This window comes from Lepidochelys kempii, chromosome 9, assembly GCF_965140285.1.
Source record: "Lepidochelys kempii isolate rLepKem1 chromosome 9, rLepKem1.hap1, whole genome shotgun sequence".
Lineage (NCBI taxonomy): Eukaryota > Metazoa > Chordata > Testudines > Cheloniidae > Lepidochelys > Lepidochelys kempii.
Window position 1 is genome coordinate 99,975,203 of NC_136388.1, and position 24,842 is coordinate 100,000,044.

General features: G+C 46.8%; 1 protein-coding gene across 8 annotated transcripts in view; it reads right to left on the reverse strand.

Annotated features, from left to right (window-relative positions):
• DOCK11 (dedicator of cytokinesis 11) overlaps window positions 1-24,842 on the reverse strand; it is a 132,138-nt gene that overhangs the window by 61,568 nt on the left and 45,728 nt on the right. For 6 of the 8 annotated variants that reach the window (XM_078854289.1, XM_078854287.1, XM_078854284.1 and 3 more), the window contains exons 5-22: window positions 23,049-23,118; window positions 21,182-21,277; window positions 16,831-16,965; window positions 15,044-15,221; window positions 14,611-14,690; window positions 12,882-12,965; window positions 10,270-10,410; window positions 8,593-8,808; window positions 7,588-7,722; window positions 6,963-7,045; window positions 4,641-4,763; window positions 4,391-4,467; window positions 3,659-3,843; window positions 3,503-3,568; window positions 2,967-3,059; window positions 2,438-2,561; window positions 1,181-1,302; window positions 401-487 (exon numbers count right to left, since the gene is read on the reverse strand). In XM_078854289.1, the coding sequence (XP_078710415.1) occupies window positions 401-487; window positions 1,181-1,302; window positions 2,438-2,561; window positions 2,967-3,059; window positions 3,503-3,568; window positions 3,659-3,843; window positions 4,391-4,467; window positions 4,641-4,763; window positions 6,963-7,045; window positions 7,588-7,722; window positions 8,593-8,808; window positions 10,270-10,410; window positions 12,882-12,965; window positions 14,611-14,690; window positions 15,044-15,221; window positions 16,831-16,965; window positions 21,182-21,277; window positions 23,049-23,118 (2,095 nt within the window). The remainder of the gene's footprint in view (window positions 1-400; window positions 488-1,180; window positions 1,303-2,437; window positions 2,562-2,966; window positions 3,060-3,502; window positions 3,569-3,658; window positions 3,844-4,390; window positions 4,468-4,640; window positions 4,764-6,962; window positions 7,046-7,587; window positions 7,723-8,592; window positions 8,809-10,269; window positions 10,411-12,881; window positions 12,966-14,610; window positions 14,691-15,043; window positions 15,222-16,830; window positions 16,966-21,181; window positions 21,278-23,048; window positions 23,119-24,842) is intronic. The other 2 variants (XM_078854285.1, XM_078854286.1) reach the window with 2 other exon arrangements.

Here is a 24,842-nt window from a genome sequence, read left to right on the forward strand (position 1 = left end):
AAGACCCCAAAACTTTTCTTTTGGGGATGAAAAGACAAAATTGCCTATAGGAAAAATGCATTTTCCAACCAGCTCAGCGACTCAGGCTTCCATAGTGCCTGTGGGTTGTAGCGTGACCAGCAAAGGGAATACCAGCACGTCTTGCGGCTCTCTCTCAGCTCTGACTGCTCCTTACGCTCCCAGTCCAGAAGAAGGGAGAGAAGAGGAAACAAGCTGTAACCTGCTATTACATAGACTCTCCCAGTTCTATGCTGCAGAGCTCTGATCCCTTTCTTAATACCCTAAACCCAGCAGCAACAGCGTAGTTCAAATCATTTTATTCCCACGCTCCCTCCAAGCTCATCGTTACAAGGTCTTGCTACCACTATGCTCCTGGCGAGGAATGAGACGGTGCGCTTACCTGGGTGTAAATGGTTGATTCCAAGTGGATTTTGATCTTCAACAGTGGCTTTGCTCCATCGACCCATTTAACATCAACGCTCGGCTGCTACGAACAGGAAATAACAAATAAATTGGTTAGTCTCTAAGGTGCCACAAGTCCTCCTTTTCTTTTTGTGAACACAGACTAACACGGCTGCTACGCTGAAACCAGAAAATATTCAGCTACTTGGTTGCAGACATTTGCAGATGAGAACAAGGCTTTATGCAGCCGGCTCTTTATTCAGCCCCGCATTTAAAGGTTCACTGCCTGCACAAGGTCTGGCGAGAAGGGCTTTGCCTGGCACAGGAGAATGGAGTCGTCCTTCAACCCAGAGTGCACCCTACAGCCACTCTGTTCCCAGCCTGCAGCAGGGAACGTGGCCTGCGGCACTTCATCAGCCACTGAATCCACATAATACATGTGCCCACGAGCCAGGTACCACGCACCACACTGCACCAGGGGAGACACACTGGGACTCACATGGTGAGCATGGAATAAAGGACCAGGAAGAGAGACGGACGTAGCACACGGAGTCCCCTACAAAGCCTGTACTTGTCTAAGGCCCAGGCAGTAACACCATGGTGCATTAGGGGTCTTTTGCAGCCTACTGATGGTGGGTGAAGTTGGGGCAGGACTTTCTGGGTGGACAGGCATGGCTCAAGATGATCTGTGGGGCAAATGCAAACCCAAGGCTTGAAATGGTACCAGACGTAGCTTTCTTCTCTCTACGTTTAAGCGTATTTTAAAAGCTCTTCCTACCCTGCGCGACTCCATGTCCCCAGGGCTCAGGTAGCCAGGTGGAAGATTGGCTGAAACGGGTAAATGCTGCTCAAAGGTGATAATTCGACCATCCTTCAGCAAAGGGAGCCAGGCAAATCCCACTGCGAAAAGACAGGTTTCAGAGGAACAGCCGTGTTAGTCTGTATTCGCAAAAAGAAAAGGAGGACTTGTGGCACCTTAGAGACTAAGGTGCCACAAGTCCTCCTTTTCTTACTGCGAAAAGAGTTAATGAGCAAGGGTTAATGTACCCACACAGGTGTGCATTCAGCCCAGTTTCTCATGAGACTCGGGAGCCGTGGCCCAGACTCACCCGCCCAGGGAAGCTAACCCAGCGACTGGGAACTGTCCTCCACCCGCCTTACTCTGACAAAATCCCTTCCGCAGAGTCAGCGGCTGAAATTCACGTGACACCAACTGCGACCCTCAGTGGGGCTGCATGGCAAATAGCCTTTGTGCTGGTTTAATTCACAATGTGAACTTCCCCCAGCGAGCATTGCCTGAGGGAGGACTGCAGGCACAGATGCCCAGATCAATAGGACCTCAAAGTTACACATACGCCCTGATCCTGCACCAGCCTGCCACTTTACTCCCATGGGTAGTCCCATTGCAGCCAGTGGGACTTCTCATGCAAGTAAAGGTAAGAATATGCAGAAGAGTTTGCAGGAGAAAAATGAGGGGGGATTTGATAGCTGCTTTCAACTACCTGAGAGGTGGTTCCAAAGAGGATGGTTCTAGACTATTCTTAGTGGTAGAAGATGACAGGACAAGGAGTAATGGTCTCAGGTTGCAGTGGGGGAGGTTTAGATTGGATATTAGGAAAAACTTTTTCACAAGGAGGGTGGTGAAACACTGGAATGCGTTACCTAGGGAGGTGGTAGAAACTCCTTCCTTAGAAGTTTTTAAGGTCAGGCTTGACAAAGCCCTGGCTGGGATGATTTAATTGGGGATTGGTCCTGCTTTGAGCAGGGGGTTGGACTAGATGACCTCCTGAGGTCCCTTCCAACCCTGATATTCTATGATTCTATGATGGAGGCAGTAGTTTGTATTTTAGTAGCCACTAATCCATTGTGTTGCTTCTTGTAGTAGGGGGTTACATGATTCATTTGTTCATAAGAAGATGAAAACAGACTAGTACCTTAAATTACAAACAGTGTTTTCTTTTTATTCAGCTCTTTACATTTATTCCCATCGCTGAGTTTTAGATTTTAAGAGCTATAACTTAAGGAGAAAACATACCTGGAGTTTCAATGGAGTCCTGTTTTTTCATTGATGCCTTGGTGTTAATTTCACAGCTGACATGATAGAAGGTGAAGAGCAAATGATGCTTTTGATGGAGATGAATTGGAAGCTCAATTTTAATCTAAAATGATACCATGACAGATAATACTGGATTTATAATTGTCAAGTTATACTGTAAGCTCTCTTATTTACTGAAGTTTTACTGTCATTTTCAGAATCACACATTGTGTTGCAGATATTTCTGCACACCTTTGAACTCGACCGTGTAACAGTTTCATCACAACTGTGTATTACTTGTACATTGTGACCATAACCTTACAGTAATAACACCACATACTAGGAAAGCAAGAGACCAGCAAACAAACTGACATTAAAAACTGAAAATCACTGAGCAGATGGGCCGATGCTCATTTCCCCCCCGTTCCATATCCAGTTGTATAGAAAGAGGTGCTGAAGTTCTCTATGGCTTTGGGAAACCCATGAAAGACTACTACTTCCCGCAGCTGTTCTAGAGTTGAGTTTTTACCTCATCGTAGAATTCTGGACTTTGGTTATGATGCAACACGATGGCATAGGCATTTGCTGTCAGGACGGGTCCTCCAGGCTTGCCATAGATACACTGGAATGAAGGCAAGTGACATGTTGGATCAAAGGCAGCTGTCACTCAAATTTGCCAACCAGAATAATGAAATACATTGGAAACAGAAAATACTGACATTTTTCTAGATGCTCTTTTCCATCTTGGAAAGACCATTTGACTGGAGGATAGGTCCATCAATGGCTATTAGCCAGGATGGGCAGGGATGGTTTGCCAGAAACTGGGAATGGGTGTCAGGGGATGGATCACTTGAGGATTCCCTGTTCTGTTCATTTCCTCTGAAACACCTGGCATTGGCCACTGTTGGCAGACAGAATACTGGGCTAGATGGACCTTTGGTCTGACCCAGTATGGCCATTCTTGGGTTCTTATGGAGACACTCAGTACTACGCCATATTAACCCAACAAAGTGCCCAATTCTATATACATTTGTTTACGGTTTCAAAAATGGATTATGACCCAACCTTCAAAGCTTGGGCATCAGCTTCATCTGAGTCCTTGAATTCCATGCAGACCACGATATTCCTTGCCTGGATTGAAGAAGAATGGGAGAGTAAGCTACAAGTTTTAGATTGGAGACGTGGTGAGCGTCTGTACGGCCCGTGTTCCACGTGACTCACCTTTGCAAATGTTTTCTGGCTGTCATATTTTAAATGCAAGGGGTACACGTAGAGACGATTTTTGTAAATAGTGAAGGGATAACGGTATTTCGCCACGTCTGGGACAAACTCCTCCACCTCAACGGTGATGTTCTCATGGCCCTTTTCAAAAGGCTTTATAGGGATGTAAGAGGCAGTAACACAATCTAAAGAGGAAGGAGAAGTTGAGATAAGCAGGTGTCTGACAAACATGGGAAAGACAGCAAATGCAACATGCCACTGCACATTTGACACTCTGCCTTTGCCATCACATCCAGGGCTCTCACTGCAGTCAGAGAGCCATGGGTACATGCCCCAAGGTAGAGCCTGTTCCATGCTACTGGGCCAACTTCTCCTGTCAGTCACTGGACAGCCACCCCTTCAAAGGATCATTAGACTAGTGCAGCCAGAGCTGCCGATTTCCTAAAGCTTGAAAACGAAAGTACATGGATGTGTTCCTTAAGAGAAACCTTTGCTGTTAAGCTCCAGTGAGCTGTAGCTCACGAAAGCTTATGCTCAAATAAATTGGTTAGGCTCTAAGGTGCCACTAGTCCTCCTATTCTTTTTAAAATATCAGTTTCACTATGTGAGTTGCTCATTATCTAACACTGTAAATTCTAGATATTCCTCAGCCATATTCTAGAGAAGCGCGCTATAAATGTTAGCAGTATGGTTAGCACAGTCAATATTTACTTTCTGATTTGTGTTTCTTACTTGAGAATTCCAGAGGGATGCACTCGATAGTGACATTTAAGTGGCCTGGGATAACCTGGAGTTTTGTCTTCTCTGGTCTGTATTAGAAAGCAAGAACAAACTCACCAATCTTGAAAATTCAAGCATGAACAAATTAGCCCCAAATATTTGATCTCTACCGGTGGTTTAGAAACACTCTCGCATCCACACATACTATTTTAAAGAATATTCAAATGCCCACACAGTCGCTTCACCAGTTCCTTACACTCACTTCCTAAACTCTGCCAGCAGCTTCAGCAGATCCTCGCTAGAGAGTTTGCCACTGTCTTGTTTATAGAGAGGAGAGAATTTCCCGTCAAGATCCAGAGTACCTTGAGAGTCTTTGAAAACTGGCCTGCAAAAAACAAAAGTGGACACATTTCCCGAGCATTAGTATCAGGCAGCTGTGTGGCTACACACACCAGTCTGTGACACACTCAGCTTCTGCAGCTCCCAAGTGCTGTGCTCTGCCCTGCTATTAACAGTGTATGGAGCAGGAACTGACCCACAGCCCATCTGTGTCGGGGGAATCTTGTCATTGACTTCAGCGGGCTTGGGGACAAGCTCAAAGGGTGAGATTCACTCCTGTGCAGGCAACACACACAAGGGCTATGCAACACAAATACTCTAACCAGCACACTGGTGGTGTGTAGGGTCTGTGCTAGCTCTCCGCAAAGGAATGAACAGCATCCTATGGAAGCTCTTCAGCATGTCCTTGCAATATGAAAACTCTGCTCAGGAACCGACATGTATGTACCAAGCCACAGCCCACGCTGACATTCAAGAGTCATCACCATCTTGGTTTAGGACCAAACAGCAACCTAGTGGTAGGAATAGGAGACAGTGGGATGAATTTACATCAGTGTCTTCAAGGGTGCTGCACTAAGGGCCAGCTTGGCTCGGTATATGTTTACCCTTAACGAAAGAATATTCGGGGGAACAGATCACGGTCTTTCTTCAGTCATCCAAGAGAATACTAATTAAGTGGAAACAAAGGGAGGAGCTGCAGCTAGGTGGCATCTCTTGGGAATTTCCAGAATTCCAGACTGAACGAGTTAACCTCCACCCCAAAAAACCCACTAACTAAAGGTCCAGTCCTGCAGCCCTTGTCTCCTGGGCAGAGTCACTGAAGCAGAGAGGACATGCATGCAGTCCCTTCAGTCCTTTCTTTGAAAAAGAACTACAGGGGCTACCAGACAGGATCAGACCAATGGACCATCCTGTCCTGAGGCTGACAGTGTCCTGTACTAGCTGCTTCACAGGCAGGTGCAAGACCTTGGCACTAGCAGTTACAGGATAACCTGTCCCCAAGGAAGTTCCCTCCTGACCACAGTAGGCAGAGGTCAGCTCACACCTGAAGCAGGAGGGTTTATAGAGGAGGATGGCTCTAGACTGTTCTCAATGGTAGCAGATGACAGAACGAGGAGTAATGGTCTCAAGTTGCAGTGGGGGAGGTTTAGGTTGGATATTAGGAAAAACTTTTTCACTAAGAGGGTGGTGAAACACTGGAATGCGTTACCTAGGGAGGTGGTGGAATCGCCTTCCTTAGAGGTTTTTAAGGTCAGGCTTGACAAAGCCCTGGCTGGGATGATTTAACTGGGAATTGGTCCTGCTTCGAGCAGGGGGTTGGACTAGATGAACCTCTGGGGTCCCTTCCAACCCTGATATTCTATGATTCTATAGCTACAACTGGTTGGAAATTTTTCACCCACATGGTTTTGGTGAAAAATGCCATTGCTGTTGAAATCCAGACACCTCAACAAATGTGTTGCTTGTCATGAAAATTCCTGGGGGAAGGAAAATGCATTTTTTCTGTTTTGAAATTTTCATTTTGGGGGAAGTTTTGTTTCAGATTTTATTTTACTTTATGGTTTTCATTTTAAAAAAAAATATTTTCACATTATTTCTTGCCATGTCAGCAGTAGTGGTGCACAATGTGACCTAATCTAAGAGCTGAAATATTCTATTTTATTTTTAAAATCAGTAAGGCAGATACTACATCGCAGTGATTGAAACATTTCCTTCTCCAGATCAAAGTGTCTCCTGTTTGTGTTCCAGTGAACAGTCTGGCCCTACTATTACTCTCATGGAATGAAAGAACATAAAAATATTACACATAAAAGTGAAAACAAAATTCAAAATGGAATTTCAGAATTCCAAAATGAACATTTTCCAAATCAGAAATTTTATGGGAATTCCATTTGCCTGGGAAATTTCAAATGTTTTTGTTCCCACATGGAACAAAAACAAAATTTCAAAACGTCAACATTTCCCACAAAACAGAAGTTCCACGTTTCGACCAGCTCTATTTATAGCCCTCCCCAGAACTTTTGTTTATTTTATAATCTCGCTCTAGATCTAGGACTCCAGCCAATTGAAATGCTGGCTCAGAAAGACAATACGTAGGGCCAAATTCTGCCCTCAGTTACACTTGTGCAGCCTCCCTGTCTTGAGGAGTTTGGCCCTTAACCCATCATCACCATGTGGCCTGATTTACAAACAACCAGACAACAACAACTTCAGAAGGACACGTGAGGATTTCAGGACAACTGACCTGGCAGCCCAAGCAAAGGGCATCCTGTACTGCCCAAGCCGACTACACACCTGCTTAGCCAACTTATGAACCTTCTGGGCAGTCTGGAAAAACAAGAGAAAGGATCAACAAGGTGACAGTGGGGTCACACCTTCATAGGACAAGAATTAAAGCGCGACAGCTGTGGGGAAGGAACCATTTTCATTAAAAACAGCTCTTCCCACCTGCAGGAGCAACCTGAGGCCGCTGGTTGTGAGCAGGGCCGAGTCTCTCCTGTGCATAGCAGTTCCACACCCAACTTAGGCCAATGCGGCATCAGGCCCCGCACCGTTCTAGCGTGCTGGGGAAATAATTAAACTCATCTTAAAAATCTACCGCATGTTTCTGAACAGCCAAGCTCTGTTCTGAGAGCCGAGCGGACATCAGCTATGACGCCAGCGCCCAGAGTGAGGCCAGAAATGCCAAGAGCAGCGGTCACCTTAATGGCGCAGGAAGAACCCAAGGTTTGCCAGAAAGGACGAGAAACAACAATTCCCTCTGTATTTTCATGCTTCTCAGAGTATCAGAAGCCCGTGGAGACTAGCCAGCTCCAGGTTATCAGAGGAGTGGCCTGCAGTGCCCTTTGGGAGACCTTGCCATACATAACCTTATCCGGTACCTTCCCCGGGTCGGAGTTCTTGATGTACGGGTCCACACAGTGTGTAATGCTGCCTTGCAACACTTTCTCCACACGGGCAACAAGAAATATCTCCGCATGGGGGTTTGCCACGGAGAAAACTCCCTGAAAGTGAACGAACAGCAGAGAGTTAGAGGCAACTACTCCTCCCACGGCCGCGCTTTCCTCTGGCTCCAATCAGAATGGAGCCTGGTAGCTTCCCTGCTTTGGCACTTTGCAGATTCATGGCACATGTCCATTACTGACATGGCACTGGGGCCATGTGCCCGGTTCCAGCAGGTTGTCACGGTCTGAGCCGGGCCAAAGCCTGAGAGGCCACTGGGATGGTGCAAGCACTTGGTACTTCTCAGAATTGGTGCTAGCTGTGGGACTTGGAAGGTTAAATGGCTCATCAGCTCTTTCTATGCGCCCCAAGCGTGGTAACAGTCAGAACCGTTTGGGTTCCCAGCAGACTGCGGAGCTGGGTGGAGGGGATTCAATAATGAAACCTCCCTCCCCCTCAAAGAAAAGCTACAGCGTATGCTTGAATTATGGACTGGGAGAGTCAAAGGGAGGGAGATGCGCAGCTTCCAGGCACTTTCACTGGCTCCTTCGCAAATCCCAGGTGGCTACATTTCAGGCAGAGTGGGTGACATTATTTGAATTTCAAAATGTTGATAAAAATCGGGAAAAATGTCTACGACTTTTGTTTGCATGTTTTCTCAGTGATCATTCAGGTGACAGAGGGTCATGGGTGAGCGAGGGCTGGATAATTGGGACTGTGCTCTTCGGAGCACGGACCATCTTTTTGTGCTGTTTCTGTACAGCACCTATCACAGTGGGCTCCTGGTCCATGACAAAGGCCCCTAGATGCTACAGCACTCCACATAATCAATCATGTACTGTACATTTTCTGAAGAGTTGCAACATCATCAAAGCTTTTTCCTTGCATATACCATGACAACAAGGAAAGAAAACAGGAAGTCAGTTCCTCACCTGCTTTATATAGCGAAGGTGAGATTCGGGAATTCCGTGAATGAGGTGCTCATTGGTCGAAGTCCCCTTGGGGTGACTGTCGGCAGTTGCTTGGGTGGAGCTGTCCAGGAGCATTTCACGGACCGAGGGAGGATTCAAGTCGACATGGAAGTCAGCTGAGATCTTGCAATTGTTTTTTACGTCAAATAATGCCAGGCTGATGAAGAAAGGCTCGACCTGGGAATTTGAATGAATGTTCTTGTTAAAAAGCCTGGTACATCTAGGTGTACGTGAAATTCATTGCCAGATACACAAGTGTGACCTCTGTTTCTTTGAGTCTCAGTTCAACTCTTAGGATGAAATTCCCCCTTCCACAAGGACTGTGCACCACTTACAATCTGTGGAGGCCATGTACGCAGGGTGAATTTCACTGTGAAAGAATTACATAAGTAACCAACAGTTTATTTGCTTCTAACTATCCAAAAAAAGGACTTTAAGGCCACAGCTTTGCCGGATCTTCTTGCATTTGTATCTAGTAAAGCTGAGCAGTGCCATTTTAAAATCACTGATGTTAACAGACAGAAAGAAGAGGAGCGGGTTATTTATACAAATGGTGGAACACGAATGTCAGGAAGAGATGAAAACACTGATCAGCCTGTAAGAGCTGTTTGAAGGATGTAAGTTCAGTATAAGGCTCTGTCTACCCTAGCCATTTTGTCGGTAAAACTTTTGTCGGTCAGAGGCGTGAAAAGAACATACGTTTCACCGACAGAAGCGCTGGTGTGGACAGTGCTATGCCGGTGGGAGATGTTCTCCCGCCGACGTAGTTACCACTGCTCACAGGGGGAGGTCTGATTATGCCAGCAGGAGAGCTCTCTCCCATCAGCATAGAGCGATCACTCGGGAGTCCTGACGGTGGCGCTGCTGTGCTGCGGTAAGGTCTGTAGTGTACACACAGCCTAAGAATGTGTATTTTTAGCATGTTACTTCACACCTCACAAAGTCCCAAAGAACTCAGTTCTGAGTTGCCTGACTTCAAATGGGTTCTAGCAAGAGACTCTACATATTTCTTGGCACGTCAGGCAGAGTCACACAGCGAAAGCTTCCAGCATAAACTAATCACCTTTCCCTAGCTGTTCTCACCTTGCATGTGAACTGTCTGAAGTGAGTTCCACAATGGGGGACTACATCAGACCTCATGCTGGACTTTGTAGCTGCAGGCCTTGACAAGTAGCAACAATCCCATATGTTTTTGGTTCAGAAAGATTGTAGAGGTCAAAGCTACCACGTGAAGGTAAGACTGCAGCGTGCCTGATCCAGCACTGAGCTGAGCAGTGACGTACGTCTCTGCTATCTCCAGGCCTGATTCTGCAGGCTAAAATCTGAAGTCCCCACTGGCCCTGGGTGCATCAGGACTGAGGTCTCTGTTAGCAGTGTCTCCATCCCGCTCCGTCATATTGGTGAAATACTGTCACAGTGATGCCAACTCAGGCCCCAGGCCTACAATGAGCTCTGTGCCAGTCGACCCCCTGTGTCGGTCCACAGGCCACTGGGAGCAGAATTGGGGCCTAATTTCTTTTCCCAGCTCCACCCCCGGTCAGTGTCTGTTGCTGATCAGAAGAAACGGGAAGGTAACTGTCTATGTCTAAGCACAGCTCCAAGAGAAGAAAGAGAACTTTCCCATGAAAATATACATACGTTTGTGGGGGCGCCCTCGGATCGGTCACAGATGTGAGCCAGGACGTTGAAGGTTAAATCACGACAGTTCACCAAAAAGCGCCTGGTGCACTTTTCCTCAAAGGGCTTTACGTCTGGCTCAATTCCAGAGAAGTCCAGCCTCTAGGAAACAAATGATACACAGCCTTGAAAATGGGAACTTCACAAAAATGTTATGGGATTACCTTATAGCTAATGCTATTTTACCATGATTAAAAGATGGTATAAAAAGTGCAGGACATTCACAAACTGAGAGCCCATTTGGTGCCTGTTATTCACATGCATTAAGGACAGGAATTCATAACTGTGTACTGATTTCTGGCAGTCTAGTTTGTACCGTACAGAGAACTAAATCAGTTCTGCTCTCTGCCTTTTAGTTGTAATCTTGAGGATCCACTCAAATGTCCAGACATAGGGAGCTTGGAAGTGAAAACAGCGTAGGTGCAGCGGGAATGCTCAAAGAGTTTCTACCACTTAGCAGGACTCTATTGGTTGACGAGATCATTCACATAGTTAATAGACAGAGCTGCCAGAACCAGCAACAGCTCACAAACTGGAAGACATTTTTGATAGGCAGCAATGACCAGTCTGGTTATAAACAGTCAAGATGGGCATTTGATTTAGATTTGCTGCAATAAAACTCAAGCCATCTTGAATCCAGTCACCTCCTCCATAGGAGGAGGCCCAGCTAGTCCTGTCACTGGTTTGTGCCCACACAGCGACCGTTCACAGACAGTGCAGAACGGGAAGAAACAGACAAGACGACTTTTAGGCATGACCCTTAGCCAGATAACAACTCCCTCCCTTAACCAGACCCATCTTGCTGTGTGCCAAGGACGTAGGACTGCATCCAGAACATCAAAATAACAGTGTGTTGAAGGGCTGAAGTACATGCGATCATTTCCCCCCAGTTACTGAGGAGACCCGTGGTATAGCTCCGTGAGGGCTGTTTTCCCCCTCTGAGTAATTTAAGCAAATATAGGCTGCAATCATTAACTTATTTTAGAAAACTATTTCTGATTTTCTTTCGAGCAGACAGAAGACCCTGCCCTCTCTCAGGCCCATTGCTGCGATCACATAATTGCTTCAACATCAGCCTGACAAGCGTGTAAACACGCGCCACAAAACTGAACTTGTGTCCACGATCGCAGACGTACCAAGCCGCAGAACACACGGGGTCTGCTCTGAACCAGAATCAACAGACCTCTTTGTGCCCAGGAGAAGGGCACCATGAGTTCAGTGACAGCCCAGCCAATAAAGATCTTTTGTACTGCACTGTCAAGGATGTTCCCCTTCTGAATCACACGTCTAGTATTTTGGGGTGTTGCCAACAGTCCCTTTTTAAAAACAAACCTCATGGCTGCCACAAGGGACGTAGAGACCCCGGTGCAATCATCCTAAAGAAGGCCCGAGAGGAAAGTTTGGTTTGGTACAAGAAAGACTCTTGGGAGACTCTGAATTTTTCCCGTTAACTCAGAATCCTCACTTTCCTGGGCTCTAACAGATCATATTGGCAAAAAGAAAAGGAGTACTTGTGGCACCGATGTAGTGAGCTGTAGCTCACAAAAGCTCATGCTCAAATAAATTGGTTGGTCTCTAAGGTGCCACAAGTACTCCTTTTCTTTTTGCGAATACAGACTAACTCGGCTGCTACTCTGAAACAGATCATATTGAGTTGAAGCTAGAGAAAATCAGGAACTAGGAAATAAACGGAACAGGTTTCTAAAGTCGTGTTAACAGCAGCAGCTTATTCCCTTTAAATTTCACGCGTGCCTTCAGCTCCGTCCCGTTGGCCTCAGGGACCGAGGAGAAATGCTAGCATGCATGCCGAACCTTCCTTTTGCCATCCTGGGGAGGACCTCGGGCCCCCATCATCCCACATGGCGGCTCTGCTGGAGCTGGGGCAGTCTCTCTCTATTCCCCTGACTGTGCAGTGGACAAAGTCGTCCCTTCTATTCCAAAGGTACTGAGCTCAAGCCACATTATCATTGTGCTTGTATCAACGTTTCTATTAACTCTTTCCTATCCGTGTGAATAGAGATTCATTCTTGACACTTTTCCACAGCCCAAACTTCAAAGTTCGTAAAGAACAAATTTAGAGACAAACAGATGTGTTCCCACAGCCTACTTAAAGAAGGGTCAGCTGTCTACATGGTCAAATTAAGGGCTATCATGGAATCAGACTAAGTCCCCGGAAAGGAGCAGTGGGGAAAGACCAAAGCTGGCATTCTGCAGCTGTCAGATAGGAGTCTGAACAGGGAAGAGCCTTTGTGGTTTGGGAGCTTCCGTGTGCCAGCAGCCATCAAGACTTCCTTGATGTGAGAGGTGTTCTGAGCTTTGGTATCTCCAAAACCCGGAACCTGAGCGGCTGGCATATCTCACAAGGACTCAGCAGAGACATGGGCTTGCTGCTTCTCTCATCGGCCTTATCTGTAGAGGTGACTTGACTCCCAGTCATTCTACCGTCTTCCTACAAATCCCATTGCTGCCGGAGGTGACCACAGCCACCCAAGGAAGGAAGGAAGCAGATGACACCAAATGGACTTTTCAGAATGGCTGAACTCTGGAAGACTCTAAGGGGGGGCAGAAATTACCTGGACTTCCGAGTCAAAGGAAAAGAGGTTTTGTCGTCCATCATTTCTGCTTAGTTTATTCAGCTGTTCAGTTTCTCTTCCATACTAGGACAAGGAAAGCATTGATATTACTGAGGAGACCAGGCCACAAGAGAAGCAAGTGTTTGTCTTTGGGAGGAATGGACGCAAAATGTAATAAAAATAAAGAAATCAATATTGTTCAGAGCTGACTGATGACTGGTGCCCTGCTGCACCACCGAACGCCGCACCGGGAAACAGGAGGAATTGGGGTCCCATGGCCTGGCTATGTGACAGGGTCACTCTAAGTGACACAGCCAGCTAGCTACCAGATACCTGCACCTGGCCTACGCAGAGAGTAGTGACGAGCCATCCCCGCCCTGCCAAACAGGAGTGAAGCTGTCAATATTATTGCACCACTTTGGAGGCCAATCTCTTCTTCCCCCCTCTGCACTGCATGTCCCTGGGGTAGATTTGGCGACCTCTATTCCCCGCCATCACCAGATGCATCCACTGTCCCTTGCTCGATGCCCTCTCCCCCAGCTGAGTTATCCTCTTTTGTGGCTTGGGTGGCACCTTTTACCTTGATGACTCAGGTCAGTTACCTCTGACCCTTCCACTTTCCCACCCCCCACATCCACGCTCAGGCCACGTCTTCTGGGATGTTCGACATGCCCAAACCTGAACTTCTCAGCTTGCTCCCCAAATCACATCCCTCCCGGCCTTTCTCCATCACCATCGGCAACATTCCCATTCTCGGAGTCACTCGGGTCTACAGCCTCATGGCTGTCTGACTCTTCCCCTCTCTTCACCTCCCGGCTCTCACCAAATCCAGCCACGTCTCCCTCCACGGCCTCTCCCTCCGAGATCCGCCCTGTCCCCGCCCACAAAATTCTTCTCTGCAAGCCCTCGTTACCTCTCCCCAGAACTTCTGCGGCCTCCCCGCCTCTCATCTCATCCGCTCCAATATATTCCACGAACTGCAGCCCAAACGGCTGCTCTGACCCTATCCCCACTGGGTTTCAGACTCCTCACCCTGACTCTGAAGGCTCTCACACAGCACTGCTCTGGGATGCACGTACCCCTCATCTCCTACTGCACTCCCACTCCCTCCCTCCCACCTTTCGGAGGCCTCCAGCCCCTTTCCAGCTCTGTGCCACAGGGCCGGGCACACGCCTCCTGCAGCTCCCTTCCACGAATAGCTCCCCGAAAGGAACAAGAGCACCAGCTCAACAGAGGTTCTCAGACGGAGGCCCTCTCTTCCTCCTGTCTGCAGCTCCTTCCAGGTTTCTGCTCCAGCCGCCTCCTTCCCTGCCACTCCCAAAGACACGGACCCTCCCCCCAATACCCCTCCCCCTGCCCCCTCCTGGCTTCAGCACCCCCTCCCGGGGTTCTTTCTCCTATCCCTGTCCCAGCCGCTGGCTCTGGGAAGCAGCAGCCGCGGTGGTGTGCCTGAGCTGGGATGAGAATACAGGCAGCTCCTTCTGCGGTAACCTCAGCAGCAGGCCTGGGAGCGGCTCCAGCTCGGAGCTTTGGGGCACCCTGATGGGATCCGTACACAAGGAGGCGAAGCCGGTGCCAGCAACATCCCGTGGCTGCCCAGCTCCCCCCAGAGCACAGCTTAGGGACCTTAACCTCAGTCACTTAACAGTGTCGAGTGGGAAGTCCCTTTGCAGTGCCAGCTGCAAGTTAGCTGTGGGAGTTGAGGAAATGGCCACTGTGGACACAATACCTTCATCAGCTCAGGATGCATGCTTCTCTCCAAGCTCTCCAGGATGTTTTCCGATTTCCCTTGGCTGCTCGAGTCATCATCTGTGAAGTCATGAAAAGCAGATGTTCCAAATGACAGGAATGGCGCCTTCTAATCCCATCAGGCCTCCGGGCTCTGCTCCTGAGCCGCTCACTTACAATAGCACAGGGACAACTGATTGGCGCTCTGGAGACGTTGCCATGGGTTCCCCATCCAGCAGAAGAGTCAAATTTCAAATCCACTTTTATCCTACCCACCACAGTGTATGTGCTACTAGTCAAATCTCAGCGTCAGCATTTACTTGCTACAATGGCTATTTTTAATGCAGGAAAGAATGTAAACACCTCCATGCTCCCTAACGACGACGTCAGCGCCGGAATGGTGAAATGAAAGATCTAGTGATTTAAAGACTGACCTGGTACCGACTCCACTGTGTCTTTCCTCTCTTGCACCAAACTCTCCGTATTGATCTGAATGATCTTTTTCAGAGTTACCAGCCACTCCTCCATTTCCTGTTCACTTTCGGCTGCCAGATAGTGGCTGTACTTATCTAGCATCTTGAGTTCAAATGCATAGCGGCGCATTTTGGGGCACTGCACAAACAAACAAGAGAGCGGGCTTCGCATTACACCTCATTAATACTGCCTTCACTTTAGAGCTCAGCTCAGTGCAGAGCTATTAGGAAGCTTCTCCCAGATGAAACATACTACGCAAAAACAACACTGTTACAAATGCCTTACTTCCATAGCACCTTCCATTCCGGGGCATTCCAAAGGGCAATCACTAACTCACACATGCACGGCTCAGCCCCACTGACATGCGGCTAGCTCTGGGGTGGAAAGTAGCAAGCAGCCAAGGTGCAGCCTGTTACACACTAGTGTGAAGGGAAACTTGAGCCCAAGTCACAAGAGAAAATTCCTTCACTTATAAAAAACGTGCCATGGAAGCTTTACAGCACACCCAGGAGCTTGATTTTAAAGACTCATCCAACCCACCAAGTAGAACTTCTGCCCGGCGCTATAGCAAGAAGCATTAATCAAAAACCAAACTAACATGGTTTCATGGTAGCTCACTTTTCCAACCGCTGCTTGTCTCATAGTAGCATATTCCAGTGAGAAGTCTAGGCAAATCCCATGATGCAACATGTAAAGTACAGTCCATGCCGCCCAGAGTCACAACTGATGGCTACAAAGAAATCTACGGAAACTCACTTTGGAACCTGCATGGACTCTGCACTACTCACCTGAGCATTAGCCCAAACCCACATGCGCCCTGTGGGAGCTACACAATAGACAGAACAAGGTCAGGAGTAAAAACTGTCTCAGTCTTCAGAAGCTGTGTTTTTCCATACACTACTGCTAGTGCATGTGACTAATGCCTGATGGACCTTTCCAAAGAAGGGTTTTTTACATGATCAAAGTACTTGGCTGAAACAGTTTTCCACAGAAGACACCATGATGTTGCAATTTGGGGACATTTTCCACTACCACTCTTTACCATTCACCACTCCTCCTCCTCCTCTCTAACAAGAGCTACAGGAAGCAAACACAGCTCATTTGCATTCTCTTATTATTTGTATTATAATTGTCCTCCAGCAAACCACAGTGTTCAAATACACAGTAAGAGACTCTACCTGCCTGGAAAGGCTTACAATTTTAGGCCCTGCTTCTGTAACCCTGTGCACGGGTGAGTTATTTTACATGTGTGAGTAGTCCCATTGAATTGTGTGTGTACAGGATCCGGACCTAATTTAAGACAAGAGACAACCAGTGGGTGCAGACAGACAGAGAGGAAGGCAGATGAAGGTAACACTGGGGTGAACATCTGACTGCACAGAATAGTTTCTTGCCCTCAATCTTGCATGTAGTTCAAGCACCTTTAGTCCCATTGAAGTCAACGGGGGTGCCTAGAGGTCCCCATCAGGGGACAGGGCCCCTTGGTGGTGGAGAGTGGACAGTCATGAAGAAAAAGAGCGCATACCATCTCAGTATGGATGGCACAGCCAGTTGGGGAACAGGCGGGAGGCGCGGTGGCAGCGAGCCCCAGGTTTTACATGGTCACCGGGAGGCTCTGCCCACCCCCTGCTAGTCGCAGCGATGGCGTTGCTGGTCAGGCTGGCGGGTAGGCAGAGCGCGCAAATGAGATTGGTGAAGCACATGTACAGGGACGAAATCAGGTAGGACTCACCCCTTGTCAACCTACCTGAACAACGTCAATGCAAGCATCCAAGAAGATGCAGCCTTTGGATTCTTTTGAAATTTTCTCGTCTTTATAGGAATTCAGAATATAGGAACCATCCGGCAGTTGCGTGAGGTAAAAATACCGTCTCTTGAATACCTGCAAGAGCAGAACGCCATTCTCATACAAGGGTCACTCTGTGCCACACACAGCCAGCAAGGCACGCATCTGCAGCATTTGGCTTCTCGGTCACTGTACGATACCCTGCTAGGGAAACCAGATGGTCTCTCTGTGCTACACATTTACCAGGTTATTATTAAACCTAAAGATGTTCTCATACTCAGGCTTTGGAAGGCGGAAAGGACAGAAAGCATGTTTCACAGGTCAGCACCCTCACAGACAGGTCTGAAATACAACCCCCCAAAGCTCCTGCGTCTCACACACCTAATTCCAGATTAGTTCCGTTCACCTCTGGCAGTTTGAGACTGTTCGCTTAATGGGGTAATTCAAAACTCCTTAGCAGGGCTGGATTCCACAACTAAAGAAGTCCCTCTCACGCTGGCAATCTGAGGAATTTCCCCCCCAGGTTAGATGGGCAGAGACCCTGGTGGGGGGGGTTCGCCTTCCTCTGCAGCCTGGGGCAGGGGTCACTTGCAGGTTTAAATTCGTGTGAATGGTGGATTTCCCGCAACTTGAAGTCTTGAAACCATGGTTTGAAGACGTCAGTAACTCAGCCAGAGGTTAGAGGTCTATTACAGAAGTGAGGTTCTGTGTCCTGCAATGTGCAGGTGGTCAGACTAGATGATCATGATGGTCCCTTCTGAGCTTAAAGTCGGAGTCTGAATCTGAGCTGGCTCCTAGTTCTGTCCCTCTGCACCCTCTCCTGGAATGGCTCACTTCTGCAAGGTGCTGAGCAAAGCTGACCAAGCAAAGCACTTGAGTCTGTCCACAGCCCCATTGAAATCAATAGGATTACTCATCTGCTTAAGTGTTTTGCTGGATCATGATCAAAGTGCTCAGCACGTTGCAGGAGGAAGCCCTGAATTAATATCTTTGTGGGGGGAAGATGTGCATGATTACAGGCTGGGCCTCCCTTCCCCCCAGTGCAGAGTCTTCATACTGCCTGCACGCCCTCCCCTCCACTGGCTCCTATCCCCTTCAGCTCTAAAAAGAAAAGCCAGGTGGTTACATTAGGGTCTGGGCCATTCAGCTGAGCAAGCATCCGGAGATTCATTCCACCACACAGAAGGTACTTCCAGAACCCTTCGTGATAAAGATCTCAGTAATAGTTGCAATCCAATTGTCAGACAGATGTTGTAACAACACCTTAGCAAACAGTCCAGTGACAGAATCTGAATGGAATCCACGCAACTGGTTGTGTTTCTTTTTGGAGAAAAGAAACTTTTATGGACCAGCCTTGGTTTATTTTCCTGACTCATTCACTCACCCCTAAATGCAATAAGTTTGTCTTAAGTGTCTCCATACCTGAGTTACGACTACAAACATACAGACTGGACTATGCCCTCCAATGCTGCAGCTGCAATCTTGTGCTGCAAGTCAATGGGAGCATAAGACCACACGCACAATTAGTTGCATCTGCAACTTCTTGCTCCTACTGTACTGGGTGCCAAATTAAGGCCAGGATGTTTGTGATCCATCCAACTATTATATACTGGGAGCTACAGAGACACAACAAAGATGAGACAAATGTGCTCCTGCCCTAGGTAGTATTCACACAACGCACCTTTCCTGGAGTCTGCTTAGCAGTAGATACTGGCACATAATGCCTAGGAACATTTTGCAATTTCAGCAGTTGGAAAAGTAGCCTCAGATGTTCTCAGGTTTGCTACGAATCAGAAATGTATTTTCTTCTTGCTAGAGACCATGTTTAAAAGGAGCATGAAGGTAGGGCACAGGAGGTCAGGAAAGAGAAATACCACTTGCACTCCCATTTTGAGACTTAGAAAATATTCTCATTGTAATGAGTGCCTGGAACAAATATGGATCAATGCAGCATTTGACCACCACCGATCAGGTTCTACCACTAATTTCATGCCTCCATGAATAGTAAATCTATCACATATTTGATCAGGCCATTCACTTATTGCACAGAATAGGAAGAGTGAATTAAATCTAATCCATTAAAATGTAACACTGAGTTCAGTGTTTAGATGAGTACTGTTTGTGAGCTCTGAGGACTTGAGGCTGATGAATTTTAAGTTTAGAGGATAGTGTAAGCACTTTGGCCCTGATTTAGCAAAGCACTTAGTATGTGTGGACTTAAGCAGGAGCTCAAAGGTAAGCACTGCTTCAGCACTTAGCTGAACTGGGGCCTTCGATACTTCAGTGCTGGGTGCTACAGAAAATCTTAGATTAAACAGATGTGTGTTTAACTAATGTTCAGAAGAGAGGAGAATAAGTTTCTCATGCGATGTTTGATTTCATGCAAAACATTTAACATCCTTCCAATGGAAAGTGCAGAAGCAAGCAGCAGATACAAATATGCTGCATTATTTATATGGATTTTTCCTTTGCAGGCCTGCTGTTACAAAGAATTGTCAGAATGCTGTACCGCTTTTGGAATGACTTGCAGGAACCTAGGAACAGAGCGAATGCCATATCAGATCAGACCATCAGTACAGCCGGCTCAGTATCCCACCTTTGGCAGGGGGGAGTTGTGAAAGCTTCAGATGAAGCAAAAAGAACAACAAAAAATGTTGCTAGACAATTGTGTGGGGCTAGCCAGGGTATTGAGGAGGTCCAGAAAACAAAAAGGGTCCTGATATAGCAATTGCCCGGGGTTAAACTGGACTGGTGTGCAACAGAATCCAAGCTAACCAGAGTCACGCTGGAGAATGTGTCTGCAAGAAAATGCATTGCAAAGAAAAAGGTTACTCTGAAGCAAACGCAGTAAACCGTAAGCCTAATTAAGTTCTGCTTATAAACTGGCTCACCACCAAAAACATTCTGTACATGCTTAGCAACAGCCAGCACCATTCGTTGCCAAGCACATCACTGTAATGAAGGAACTCGGAACTGAGATCATGGCAAAGCTCCTTCTGCAACACCATAATGATGCTTCACTGTGCCAGTACGGATGGCTTCAGACCTTCAAGGTGCTACTGCTTTCTCAGAACTCTAGCAACAGGCATTAGAGAAGTCTTTTGCAAGGAAGAGAAGTGATCAGAACCAACGTTTGCACCAATGGGCACTAATTTTGGGTCCCTTGATTTTTGAGTCACCCTATAGATAACTTGAGCCTGATCTGTAGAAGTGTTACACCCCCACAACTCCAGCTAAGTCAATGGGATTGCAGCTGCTCAGCACCTCTGAAAAACAGGCCTGAGATGCCTCTGGCTGAGCATTTCAGCCTCCCAGGCAGCAACATCCTTGATCATGTGCCTCACTTCACAGGTTGTACATTGATATGCTCTAGCGCAACCAGAAGTTATGGGCTTAGTGCAGAAACTACCGGTCCTCTGGCCTGTACGATACAGGAGGTCAGACTAGATGATCACAGCTCGAGCTTCAATTCAGGCATGTGCTTCTGCACCTCACTGAATCAAGGCATCAGACTGAGAAACTCAAAATCGTGGAATACTTTGGAGAGCTTTTAGTATCCCAACGGGAGCAAAAGAATGTAACGTTTTCTCTCCTGAGTCTTGCTCCTGTTGTAATTTGGAACCCACCCAAGTGTTATCACCAGATCAGTCTCTCTTATCAAGTAACAAAGCAGCTGTTTGCTGAAACAACAAATAGATCCCTGGCTGAGCAAAACCACTTATGCAACTAGTTTGAGCTTCTGTAGTGAAGTCCGAGCTGTGAAGTGCTGCACGGTATCCGGTATCCGATAAAAAGAAGAGCTGAAGACACAGCTGCTGCACAGAAGGTCAGTCCTACTGTATCATCTCAGAGACACCATCCCTGCTTTAAGCACAGAAACTTGTTATTTAGAGTCTAAAAGTTTGGCCATGTGCATACAAGGAAACCAGCATTCAAAAGCCTTTTTTAAAATTTTTTTTAGGCCAGCTGTTTTGGTTAATTCAATTGTCCTCCTCTTCTGGGCCTTGGGCGCTGATTCAGAAGGCGAGCATGGGTTTGCTTTAACCTACCTCTCTTCTTATCCTGCCCTTCGTGATCCAAAGCGACTAGTCTATGCACTGCTTGTCAGGGTTCAGCAAAGATCGCACTGCAGAAAGGGACTCGTCCAGAGGGAGGCTCTGTAAGACAGTTACAGAGGGGCCCAAACCAAAACCCAGCAGCCAGACTTGGAAGCTTGGATCTGAACGGAGACACTTGGCTACAAAGCTCCACCTTGTAAATGAGAACCCTCCCCGCACTGCTCTGGCATGACAGCATATGGAATTAAGCTCACCTTCATGGTAACAGTGATTGTACTATTGACATTTGCTTTGTACAGCCAGCCTTGTTTGATGATTCCACCCTTCTGAGAGCACAATGAGGACGAGTCCTGGAACAAAACAGGAGATTAGAAAGAGGTGATGTCAGTGCTAACCAGGTCCTGACCCTGCCACTGTGCCACATGCAAAAAGTTCCCATGGAGGGGAACTTTAAGGCTCATTTACACTAGGAAGTTGCACTGAATTAATCGTTCAAGTGGTATTACCCGCAACACGGATGCAGTTTTAGCGATATACAGTTTTGTAATGGCACCGCTATTCTTGTACAGAAAGGGGAATATCCATACTGGTATGGGTCACCCTTATACTGGTATAACTGCATCCACCTGAGAGCTATTACTGGTATAATACTACAGTTAAAAAGAAAAAAAAAATCACAACCCCTACCCATACCAGTTATACTGGTAAAACTTTTCGGTGTAAGCCAGGCCTTAGCATCTGCCCAGCTCGTCATACTCAGCGTTTTTCCACGTGTAGATCTCACAGTGCTCTACGTGGGGGCACGCATAATTATCCCCATTGCACAGGCCGGGAAGCAACTTGCTAAAAGTTTCAGAGCCAGTCAGTAGCATAGTGGGGGATAGAACCTAGGCCTCCTGGCCCCCTAGAGAGCAGCTTCCAAGCCTCACAATTCAAGACTCTGCGGTGACAATGGAAATATTCACAGTGCTTTACGTCTGTGACTAACGTCCAGGATTTCTCCTTGCTGACAGTTCACCCTTTTCCATGAACACATTGCTTTTCACTGAAGTTCTTTTACCTAATCCTGATGCGAAAGCACTATTGGAAAATTACAAAGAGCACAGTCCATGTTTGGTCAGACACAAGCCAAGATGAGGAATTACAGTTCAGCTAAGAAGGAGTATGGAAGCACTCCCTCAAATTACTTTAGTATTTTCATTGGAGTATTTTATTTGGGGAACTGCTTAAAAGAAAACAATTCTATTATATTTTGAGGGTTTATTTTTGTCCTTTGCTTTCCAGAAAGCACCTTGTGTAACTTACTGCACAATACCGCATCTAGATAGAGTGAGAAGCTATTAAAGGAAAGAACTACACACAGCTAATGACACAAGCCAACAAAACAACCAGGAAATTCAGGGTTGGGCCCAACAATCAATTCTCGACTATAAAGAGCCGTTCCGGTCTGCCGCTAAAAGGCACATCCAGGACATGCACAGCAGTCATTAAAAATGCATACGAAACATCACTTTCAAATCTTCAGCCTTGGTAAAACACAAGCTGCTTTTTTCCTTTAATAAATTCATCAGCTGTGATGCCTCACGGCCACATCAAATTTAAACACATTTAGGCTACAGTGTCCAACAATTTTAGACTAAAACTTATTAACAACTTCCATTGCAAGGCAGAAGAGAGTCAGACCCTGTGCCTTTAAACGAGCCGCAACACCATTTTGCAAGATTCCTTTACACACGGAACCTACCTGTTCACTTTTGATTGAAGTAGATTTAATTAAAACCTTCACACAAAGAATTGCTTAGTAATTTTCTTGGCCTCTCCGTTTCGTACTGCTGCACAATACCAGATGGAGAGCCAAAGAAAGCATCCAGGGAAAAACATTCCGGTGAACTGAAAGGAAGCACATGCCTACTAATTCATAAGCTTCTTGGCTCTAAGAGATTATCTTGTAACACCTGCGGTCGAATAATTGTCTGTAGCCTTGTCCCAACCGCTCAGAAAAGGGAATGGGCCGTCAGTGTATGATTTCCCAGCAGGAGCATTCCAGACTGGCACTTTGCCTGGTGTGAATTGTTCCAGCTGGAATGCACAGTGCTACGGAGACATTTATCTTTCCCTTACCTCATCCTTCTCAACGTCTTCATCAATCTCAAATATATGGTTTGGAATCTTCTCCGGTCTAAAGGATTTGCTGAAAATATAACGCAATATGTAAGACAGCCACACAAAAGGGAAGAATTATGGACAATAGTAAAGAATGGGTACTGGTCCTCTTGTCACTGCTGGGCATGTTCATGCATGCAATGGAATGAGTAGGCTCAACAACAGATATTATTTGCAAAAATTGATGTGGATGAGTGGGGAGGGGGTAGGACAATGGAAGGCCATACATTTGTGTGTGTCGCCATGACATGTCAAAAGCGGGTGGCTGCCTAAAAGATATGCCTTAGCTCAAGCAGAAGTTACTGGGCTTGGAGAAATCCCTGAGAGAAATTATCTGGCCTGTTCCCTGCAGAAAGCCAGACTAGATCATCATAATGGTTCCCTTCAGACCTTGAAATCTATGGATCTTGTTGCTTCTCTGGGAGAAAATGATATAAACATGCAGAAGTCTCAATCAAAGCTTGTACGTGAACCTCCCCCCATGCCCTCTTCACACGCACCGAAGCTGGGCTTCACGCTGAACATACACTTCAGTACAAGTGAAACCTACAGGAACTGGTGCCTTAATTGACCACCAAAGAGATCTTTGCATTTAAAAAACCTCCAAGTCATTCTGAAGCCTGATTTCCTGACCAAACGTGACCGAAGTCTGACTTCCGACCAAAGTCCACAGGTGGGTGGCCCATGACCTTGCTCTACCTGTAGAATGCCCATAGCCTTTATAGGGCCAAATCCTGCTTGCCTTACTCACCTGTGTAGTCCCATTTACGTCACTGGCACTTCTTGTTTGAGTGAGGCAAGCAAGGGCGGGAGGTGAGTGGCTTCTTCCTTTGGATTTTGTTACACTAGTGTAACTTCGCCAACTTCAGTGCAGTTATTGCTGGTTCGCATGAGCAGGACCGAGTCAAGGGACCGGCCCATCATTTATTTTGCAAAACCCAACAAAGATCAGATAGCAAGAGCATGTGCAAACTGAATGTAATTCAAGCACCAATGGCCTCCTCTCGTGCATGGCTTTCACGCCACCTGCATGGAGCAGGCCTCTTGCACGTCGAGCTGGCGGGGAATTTTTTGACATAAAATTTTTTCATCTAAAAATGCCAATTTGTGGAAACCAAACCTGTTTGCAAGACAAGGCCCTTTCTGACGAACCTCCTGACCAGAAACGTGTTTGGGGAAAGGTGTTGAAATTGTTAAGCCACCTCTTTTGGATGTTTTCAAAATGAAAAATTCCAGGTTTCCGGTTCAGAGTGACTCTCTGTTTTAAAATGTAAGCCACTTAGACTGAAAAGGGTTAAAAGGGAAAAGGCTGAAACTGAAACAAAATGTTCACAATTCCAGAACTAAAACATTTTGATCCACCTGAGACAATTATTTGTTTGGTTCACAAAAATTTCCAGATTTTGACTTTTTGTCTCAATTCAGGACAGCAAAACTTTTCAAGCTCAAAACCACTCACAGCGCAGGCATATAGTTTATATATATAAACCTTCCTTAGAGGTTTTTAAGGTCAGGCTTGACAAAGCCCTGGCTGGGATGATTTAACTGGGAATTGGTCCTGCTTTGAGCAGGGGGTTGGACTAGATGATCTTCTGGGGTCCCTTCCAACCCTGATATTCTATGATTCTATGATTCAAAGCCAGCTGTCCCCCAGCTCTGCCTCTCCAGAGGAGTCATTAGCAAGACGAGGCTGTCAGCATACCACCAGAGCTTTGTCTGAAGTGGTTTGAGAAGGGATGGGGGCAAAACTGG